Here is a 10,184-nt window from a genome sequence, read left to right as displayed (position 1 = left end):
TGTTTTCAAATGCAAACTCTTTGCATTTAGTTTGCTATTTTACAATTTTACAAACTAGGTATAAAAGACCATAAATAAATGACATAAGTTATGTGTACCTAAGTTTTATGAAGGGAAGAAAAATACCTTGACAAATTAAAACAAAATAGAAAATCTATGTCTAACTCAAGAGATTGCTCAAATTTTGGAACATGTATGAATGATTCTATGTTCAGTTAATTTCTTTTTCGGTATGAACTAAATTATAATATGCCTTATACATTCTAATTTTAACCACAGTCCTTGCATATTCCAACATACTTGGAGTGATTAAAAAAAATAAATACACTCTTCAGTGTATATCAATGTTTGATGTTGTTTGGAGAATGTTAAATAAATGAAAATATTGCTTCTAGAACTTTCCTTTACTGGTCAGAATTTAAGTGTCTTCAGACGAGTACCGAGGCTATAAGCGTGTATGGATTAATACACATATTCTTCACAGATTGAATACAAGAGGTCTCAAAACACACACACCAGCCGTGTAGTGAGCACAGCCTTTCTTTAAAGCAACTTTTAAATCACACCAGAACATTTTATTCATAATATTGTTAAAAATAATTTGGAGCCAGTGGACACATGGTGAAGCTACTTGATTTGGTGCAGGAGATCAGATTAATGCTTCATAATGGTAGATCTGAGCTCACGAGGCCAGCACTCACTCACAGGGCTAGACCCAGCCCCCAAAGTTGGCCTCCTGCCCTCACCTCTAGGGGAAGGTGACCTGCTCAGAGATTCAACCTCATTTCTTTATACATATTTTTCAGGCATCAATGCATAGGCACATCCCTTTAAAAATATATTAAAGTCCCCAAAAAGGGGTGAATTAACTTTGTCACTCTGGCATAGTTATGAGAATACAATGCCATACACCCTGACAGAATGCAATAAATATTTATTGATGATTTGCTTTACTTATTCAACAACATAGGGTTCAGAATCTTTTGTTTCCCATTTTTCCCTGATTTGATGTTATAGCTTATATAAATGGCCATGGTTTCTGCAACCATAGCTTAGAATAAGCAAGGCAGCCACTCAGATTATGAAACATGGCAGTATGTTGGCTGGAGTTTGGTATACATATCATATCAAAACAGAATCTTCACACAGTGGACCTCAGATTCTAGAAGGCTGATGTAGTTTTGCAGGCCATCGGAGTTAGCTCTATATTAGTAACTGTAGAAACTTTCCATGTAATTGGGAACCTGAAATGGCTTGCAGCCATTTAATTCCAACTATGCTAACCTGGCATGTATTTTTCTGTGACATTGGGAGACAAAGTATTAATCCAGGACCCATCATCTCAAAGCTGACACACATGTCTATGTTCATCTCCGAAAGTATATGAATTGCATATATTTGTTCGCATTCATCAAGTCCATTTATGCAGGAAAACAAAGGCTACTTGTATTCCTTTTGGGGTTACAAGACATATGCCATCCCCTTCTCTCTCTCTCTCTCTCTCTCTCTCTCTCTCTCTCTCCATCAAAGGACTGGTGATTTAGATGAGGCGTTCAGTCAGAATTCGTGACTTTGTTGATGGATTGTCACTTACATGGGTTTATATTCTAAGATTACTCCACCGCTAAGGTGAAAACACTTCTGCCCAAAGCTGTATCATTACTTATTAAGGTTAGTGTGGCAGCTACAAAATACAATATAAATACAGGACATTTAACATTTCTGGGTTGTCTGTCTAAGGGGATGGACATGGTCTCCAGGCCCACTATCTCGTGTGGCTCTTCATCTCAGAACTGGTGGAAAACCAGAAGTCTCCAGGTGTAGCATTCCACAACACTCACAGGCAGTTCTAAGCATGAGGTTACACACGCACGCACACATGCGCATACACACACACTCACACCTATGTACACACATCAAAACAGATAGTCAGCTCATATTTAGTCTAAGAAAAAAATATATTTATATCACTGCAATGGCACACCCTGGGTAAAATGTTACTTCAGCAATGCATATCATAGGCAGCTCATAGGAACTGGCTTTGTTTAGCATGGTGGCACCTGACCTGGTGTCCGTAGTAAAACCTGTAGCCTTTGGTCACTTGCTGCCACACCAATGCAGCAGTGACATACAGCAATGAGATATGGAAATACATATAAATAAAACCACAAGGAGTTTGGGAACAGGGGTTCTGCAGAGCTGGTGCTATGAGACAGTATGTTCCTCAGTGCAACCGGAGAACAGACGCCGAAGCTTGAATGTTTGCCATTTCTTTCACTGGAAAGGAGATTTGAAAGTCATGCACGTATTCTTTGCAGGTGTTGGGTCTGTTTCATCTGTGTCTTTGCTCCAGAACTGGCACAGTAGAAGCAGAAGAAACACATGTAGAAGGAACCAAGGAGGGTGTGTTCTGTTTTCTTCTATGGGCTTTGTTATCAACAGGAAGGGCTGTGAGGCCAAGATAGCAGAATCTACTCCCTGTAGAGAGAAGAACACGGCTTTAGACAAAACGTCAGCTGACATTGCCAGCCAGTTGTCAAGCAATACTGCAAGAAAATATGTAAGTACACAGAAGTTGGTAGGGGTCAAAAAGTAGTAGTCCAGGAGGGAGATCATGAATTCTTATTTCTTCCTCTGAAAAATGACAACAACTAAGAAATTATGTGTATTCACAGCTTAATTATAACCCCTCTGAGGATGGTGTTATTGTTATTCCTATTACATGGATGAGGACATTGAAGCATAGATAGGCTATGCTACCTGCTCATGGTCATAAATACTCAAGTAGCAAAACTGGGATAAGAACCACACAGCCTGAGTCTGTAGCTATGTGAAAAGAGTCTCTCTTTGAAATGAAAATTTTGACTGATTATGGTTTAGCTGTGCAAGCTGAGAAGGACTTTGGGTGGATTAAAGGCAAACTGTACTGCTGCAAAAGCCTGGACAAAAAGCATCCAGTTCCAAAGCAGGAAACTGTGTATCTTGGGAACACACAGGGTGGGGCAAAAGTAGGTTTACAGTTGTGGGTACATGAAGCAGAGTTTCTTCTCATATTGTTTATTACTTATTATATTATTTTCCATATAAATAAATGTGAACTTGCTTTTGCCCCACCCTGTATTTGGAAACATCTCAAACTACAATAGTCAACAATACAACTGAAGAAATGCAAAATAATAAAATAAAGTATTGGGCATTTCTCTTAAAAAGAAAGTCGCTGCTAATGAATGAGATTATCTAATTAGTAAAATATCCATACAATCTGCATGGGACAGGAAAAGAGAGGGAAGCTGGGGCCATGGGCCCAGTTAGAGTTTTCGTGCATAGTGAGAGCGGTCTTGGGGTGCGAGCCCTCCAAGAACAAACCTGCCACAGATGCCCCATCAGTCTAGAATTGAACAAGGCTGGCACAATGCAAGAAATCACCAGAGCTCTTCATTCTTCAAATAACCAACTTAAGCCAAAAGTAGATATTTCTCTTCTTTCCTTTGTGTCCACTGACTATCCAGATTGCTTCTTGGACTACATTCCCACCGCAGTGACCATGCTTGGCAGCTGGTGGCCTCAAGTGTAGGGTAAGGACTAAGACCAAAATGTATATTTACCATTTTGCATATTTTATTAAACCATCTATTTATTTCCTTGTATATATATGTTTATTTAACATGTGAGAGAGATAAATACAATTTAGTGTCTTTGAAGTAGGTGAACATTTTTAAACTTCTAAAAAATACTTCAGTCTATTTGGAAAGAAAGTTTTCTTATAAAATAGTATAGAAATTATAAAAACCAGATATGAATTACTTCTTAAGCAATTAAAAGTTATAAATGGGGGTAAGGGTGTAACTACCAAGGTCTTTAAGAAGCCGCTTGTTGCCCTGGTTGGTGTGGTTCAGTGGATTGAGTACCAGCCTGCAAACCAAAGAGTTGCCAGTTCGATTCCCCGTCAGGGTACATGCCTGGGTTGCAGGCCAGGTTCCCAGTCGGGGGTGTGTGAGAGGCAACCACACATTGATGTTTTTCTCCCTCTCTTTTTCCTTCCCTTCCCCTCTCTGTAAAAATAAAGAAATAAAACCAAAAAAAAAAGAAAATCAGTTTTTAAAAAAAACACTTGTCAACATGATTCATTTTGACAGTTACAAAAAAAAATGAAAGAAAAGGGATTGGATCTATCTTTCCCACTGTTTCTTCTCTGGAAATCAGTAAGTCTATAAAATGTAGTTTTAATAATTGAATGTGCAAGGATTTCATCAGGCAGGCATGTATTTATATAAAAGAAAAGTAGAACATGAGTATGACCTTAAGACTCTGAGGCAGTACAACCAACACCATATGGATATGCAAGCATTTTGAAGGTGGTGATCTTTTACTACTAGAAATTCCATTCTTAGGAGAAAATGAGTAGTTTCAAAAACAAATGTGCTAACAAGAAAAATAGAACCAGAGACACGAAGACATGGAACAGACTGATAGCTGTAGGAGGGGAGGTGTGGGGAGGGGGGAATGGTGGGAGGAATGGGAAGGCACTAGTCAAAGAACATGTATAAATGACACATGGACATGGACAACAAAGAGGGGACTGACTGTGGGCTAGAAGGGTGGGCTGGGTGGCGAGGGGCAAAAGGAAAAAAAAATTGGGACAACTGTAATAGAATAAACAATAAAAATACTAAAAACAGAAACAAAATACAAAAAGTAAAAATAAAAATATTAATTTTCTTAAAAACATCTGTCTCCTTTCAATTTTCCAATCCCTTCTTCCTAATGCTTAGATGTAAATATATATTATATAAATGCATTTGTAATATTTGGGGACCACGTGTATGTGAACAGGATTGGTTGTTTGAAGTGAGAAGTGTGGGAACGTGAAGGCTTATGTCTACTTCTTGCCAGAACCAGAGTGGAGAAAAATAAACCTTCTTTTCTACTTTGAATTCAGGCAACTCCTTTATCGTGGGGGAATTGCTGGAACAGAGACCAGACAAAGCATGTGGTCTATGTGGGATCATCGGTAAAAAATGTGACTTTCATTGTGACTAAATAAACAAAGCATTGTTCCTTTGAGTCAATCATGAGGACATCAAAGTGTCATTAGTATCCAGTTCCTGTCATGGCAATGGAACCTTCCCTGTGCACTTCACTCTTTCCATTATAAAACAAATTTCATAAATTTCAAGGCTAAATAATGCAAGAGTAATTTGATAGGTGTACCACTTTTTGTACAGATCCACATTTACCCCCAAACACTCATAAATCCATATAAAGTGAAGAAGCTTCATCTGCATGGTTCCCTACCATTGAACTTCTTTTCACCTCACTCTGGCATGTTGCAATAAAACATTTGGATTCACAAGTGAAAGATGGATGACTAACACTTGGGAAACTGTGGAGGAAGAGTACACCTCTCTTATGTAAAGTTCAGTATGTCTTACATAAGAGTATTTCATATACACTTACAATACATGTGTTAGGAAAGGAGTTATTATTAAAGTATCATTATCTCTAATTTCCAGGTGGAGGAACTGAGTTGCAAAGAAACATGGAGTGAATTTCCCAGTGTCAACATCTCAGTTGGCTTTAGAATCCATAGCTGTCTAGATGCCAGATTCTGGCTCCACGCCCTGAGAAATAATGCAATATTTCTATTGTCTTCACACTGCGCTTCTAAAATATGTTAGTTTGCAGAAGCTGTGACGTTAACGCTCTTACCGCTACTGGATGTTATTTTAGACACTTGGAAAGGCTTTCGTTGGCTTTTCCGTTGGTGTGCACTCTAAACTCCTGCATGGGTTAAAGTTAAGATTCAGGAGGCAATCTCTGCATGAAAGTTTCATATTCCACCTTTCTTTCAATCCCCACTTGATTATTTAATTAAAAGAGATACCTAGTGAGAAGTAGCAAACTGACACCAGTTTAGAATAGTTCAGAATTAACCTCTTTTGTTTAAAATGTTCTGTTTTGAATATGTCCAATATTTAGAAAAATACTTCAAGCCTTAAGTTGTTGAATTTAAGAAGACAAAACTTTTAATTATTCAATATATGCAAGGTAACATTCTCTTTCTACTTATAAGATGCCATAATGTTATCTCTTATTTGAATTAGTCTGTGAAGATTGAAATAAAATAATCCACAATATTTCTGAAAGAAAGAATTTATACTTTTTAAAGATCAAGCAAAGAAAAAAAAAGTATCTACATTTGCCAATTTTCATCATGAACATCCAGAATTCCCAGGCTTTAGCAAAAGTGGCAATGAAACAATAGTTAAGACAGTTTAGAAAACAAATTTTGCATTCCTTCTAAACAGAAAAGCTTTTGTAACTAATATTGCAAAAGGTTTTTACTAGATGGTCATGATTTGAGAATATCAAATTTAGTATTCTTTGCTCTATAAGAAATAGCTTTCAGGATAAAACCAAGGGAGGAAAAGGTTATTAAAATTGTCCACGTTACTGTTCAAAAGTGATAATAATAGAAGTTAAAAAAAGTTAAAATCTGTCTAGTCAAAAACTGAGGCATGAACAAAGCCATTTAGTTTACATGTTTCAAGAAGAAAATTCCAGGATTAAAATAGAAGCACCTTAAAGTTAGAGCGCTTTCTGGATGAAACACATGTTTATTATAGGTCACTTTATGATAATGAGGACATCGAGGTGAGTTCCAAGTCTCACCATTGACATCTAGGTAAATCTGCCTTGGCTCACCCTGTCTGGTACAAGGGCTACTAGAACAGGACATGAAATGAGACTAATGGAAAGGATTCTCAACTGGAGCAAACTCTCTGAGGAACAGGGCATGTGCATGACCCAGCAAGGTTCAAGGTTACTCCCTGGTACCCAGAAGATGCTCAATAAAGATTTGTGTCATGAAGGGCACCAAAGGGCCAGGAGAGCCCTGTATAAGAGAAAGCACAGCCAGTAGGATCCATCCTCTTGAAACTGAGTGAATATTGCTCTTATTTTACTCCTTCCTGTACAAATAGTACGGGAGCCATATTGGTTTTGGTCTTCTCTCCTGTTGTTGAGAGAATTGAAAAATTAAAAGAATCCCAACTACCTGATAGACATGGAAAAAAAAAATTACTGCTCAGTGTTTCAAATAGGATCAACCTTCAAAAAACAATGTTTTCCTTGGAGAAAGATCCATTGCTGGTTCTTTTTGCCTTACCTTGGAGATTTGGGTTTGCTTCTTTAAAGAAGGGAAGTGTCAAAGTTCCCTATTCAAGATTGTCCCAGTCCACTATCCGTAAGGTAGTTACGGTAAGTTTGTAGAGTCCCCAAAACAAGACTTTATATGGCACAGCCTCGGGCCCAAAGAAACAGACCTTGTTTGTCCAGTTAGGGTATATGTATGGTGCTTGGGTTTTATTGTTATTATTTTTTATTTTTAAATCCACTTTCCTTTACTTTTCATCCCCTCATGTCATCACAAGCCACCCAGTGGCCTGAGCATTGAAGGAGCAACACTGATGAGCCATGTGGTTTCCACCTAGGTTTCTCCCCTTCATGTGAATCAAGCCTTAAAAGCTACAAGTGAGTCCTTCAAAAATGTTCCTGGGCATGGCCTTCATTCCAGTGAAAGAAGGGGGACTGTAATTTATGCCACAAACAAAATACTACGGCTGTAATTCCCAATGGAGAGAGGATCAGATGTCTCAGAGAAGCTCAGTGTCTGGCAGCAAACACGGCATTAAAACTCAGAGGCGGTGTCCTATTTGTACAGGTCCATGTATTTTACAAACTGGTGATGGACGAAGTGGTTCCGAGAAACAATTTGTTCCAGGTCGAATTCAAATGATGGTGGTCATTTCTGTAAGCCCCAGTTTCCAGCAGTCTGTACACCAAGCAACACTGCAGATAGATTTTTTCTTTTTTTTAATATCAGAGGGCGAAGACGAAGTAAAAAAAGTGCAGTTCTTCAATTAAAGTGCATGGATGAGGTAAACTAATTTCAAGAGTTTTGAGTTTATTCAGTACTGGCTCAGACAGGAACCATTCTGCCGTGTATCTGCTGCATTTGGGTTCTCATCGCCTGGACGCTGCTCAAAATCTTATTCTGGTGTGTGACAGCTGTGATACCGATTCGTGCCAGGTCACTATGCAGAAGCGGGGAAAAAGGAGAGAGAGTCACGTTAGGAGGGCTGAGAATCTCTTCTCTGGGTTTCATGCAGACACACATTTGAATCAGCCACAATTCATACAGCACAACAAGGCAGGTTTATTAAAATGTTTAATTAAGCAATTTAATGCAACAATGTAGGTGCTTTATAAAGGCTGTATAAAATTATACTCAATCAAAATGAAAGGCATTCCAGCTTTGTTGTTTGTTTGTTTGTTTGTTTGTTTTTAATGGGTAGGATGATTATGCAGCTCAAAGCAAACAAAAGGAAAATACTATTAAATCTAGATTTACCCTTTTGTGTTACATCGCTGAGTACTTACTCCTGGTTCATGTGCACTACAGCCTCTAGTGTGGTATAACCAGCAGCCGTGAAATTATCCTTATACCGGTCCATTTTAATGGCCTGGAGCCAATCACCCACTGATACCACAGCTGAGAATTCAGGGGAGCTTGGATCCAACAAGGCAGTGTTAGGTCTGGAAATGGAATAAGAAAATGTAGACAGCTATCAATGAGACAGCAAGACTCAGAAATCAGGTTGCCTGAGACAGACAAGGGAAACTGAAACACCAAGAGAAACCATCTAAAGCATGTATCAATCACCCTATTCTTAATTTCATGTCCCACATTTGTTTCACGTGAACCTCATAGTGCATTAATGATGTAGCACGTCTTTTAACATCCTAGCCTGGGGTAGAGATTGGGGGAGCCCTTGTGGCTGAAGTTGATTGCAGAAAGAGTCCAGCCCCTGCCAGCACTGAATATTACAGACTTTGGTTCAGCAACTATGGAAACCCTAGTGAAGTATGAGTAAGGAAAGCTGTGAGCGTCAACCTGCCAGACTTGATGGAAGGAGAAAGCAGCAAGAGTTCAAGTCCAGTGTGTTTCCAGCCAGGTTTGCAGGCAGTCTCAGTGCATTCGAACAAACTTGAGACAGCAGGGAGTTAATCCCCTTTAATCAACCCATGCCTGACCAGCACGCGTGCCAAGACTGGAAGGAAGAATGGCCACTTTGATCACTGTTTAGACGGTGGAATGTGCTCCTATATTCCTTTGCTGGGGCTCCTAACTAATTATTTCAACAAAATCTGAGCACATTTTATTAACTTATTTATTAGTTTATGCATTTCTCAGGGCAGGTGTTATATATTAGGTCATTGTTAAGAGCGACTCTAGTTCAAGGTAGGAATTCTGCCATTCTTTATAATATTGATATATAATAAATCATTAATGGAAAGCATTTGGTACAAACTCAGAAGTCATCATCATCAAAAGAGCTAATTTCACAGGATAGACCTTTACAGGGTATTCTATACCACCTTTACTACAGTACCTATGTAACAACACTGCTACCTTAGTTATATTTTCCCGAAATTCTCTTTTCTGTAGAAATTATGGAATAAAGTTTCCCTTAACATTTTTACATGACTTTCACCCTGAGACTATGTTGCTTGAACACAAATGATTAAATTAGAAGTATATCGTTACTGAGTTGTCAACTAAAAAAATCCTTTTCTTGTAAAAACAAAATTAAATCAATATAGTGCCTTGATTTATCTTCTACATAGCAAAATTAATCCAATTCCATTTTTATTTTAATTTTTACCTGTTATTTTGATTTGCATTACCTTTTATGTAAATATTTTAACAGATTTGTTTTTATCAGTTAGTTTTGTGCCCAAATAGCTGGCTTTTGTGACCTTTCTTTTATGTCCATTATTTCAATTATATCCAATTTTCTAAGGAAAATTCTGCAGATTTTTATTGTAAGAATAGTCAAGATTTAATTCTTCCCCCAATTTTGAGTCAATAGCAAATATTACCACATAGAATTTCAGACATTAGAAATAGAATATTGAATATTGACCAATTCAAATATTCATTATTAAACAAGGAACAACTGTTTGCATTTACTTCTAACTTTAAGCCAAGAACATTAATAGGCAATGTGTAAACCCTAGGTATCTGAGAAAGTCAAAATGACCTTAGAATGGAAATATTCCTAACTCCATATCACTTAACCCTAAGGAATATTCTCAAGCTTGTTCTAGAAGTCTTTGAA

General features: G+C 37.9%; 1 protein-coding gene across 2 annotated transcripts in view; it reads right to left on the bottom strand.

Annotated features, from left to right (window-relative positions):
- Positions 1 to 1,593: 1,593 nt before the first annotated feature.
- EPHA4 (EPH receptor A4) overlaps positions 1,594 to 10,184 on the bottom strand; it is a 133,369-nt gene continuing 124,778 nt past the window's right edge. Inside the window, exons 16-18 of one of the 2 annotated variants that reach the window (XM_054585618.1) lie at positions 8,443 to 8,598; positions 7,169 to 8,096; positions 1,594 to 2,478 (exon numbers count right to left, since the gene is read on the bottom strand). In XM_054585618.1, the coding sequence (XP_054441593.1) occupies positions 7,982 to 8,096; positions 8,443 to 8,598 (271 nt within the window). In that variant the 3' untranslated portion in view covers positions 1,594 to 2,478; positions 7,169 to 7,981. Of the gene's footprint in view, positions 2,479 to 7,168; positions 8,097 to 8,438; positions 8,599 to 10,184 lie in introns of those variants that run through there. The other variant, XM_054585619.1, reaches the window with a different exon arrangement.

The sequence above is a fragment of the Pteronotus mesoamericanus genome, unplaced genomic scaffold, assembly GCF_021234165.1.
Source record: "Pteronotus mesoamericanus isolate MK-2021 breed Mesoamerican mustached bat unplaced genomic scaffold, CSHL_Meso_final contig_90, whole genome shotgun sequence".
Classification (NCBI taxonomy): domain Eukaryota; kingdom Metazoa; phylum Chordata; class Mammalia; order Chiroptera; family Mormoopidae; genus Pteronotus; species Pteronotus mesoamericanus.
The sequence above is the reverse complement of the archived record's forward strand: the minus strand, read 5'-3'. Positions and strand labels throughout refer to the sequence as shown.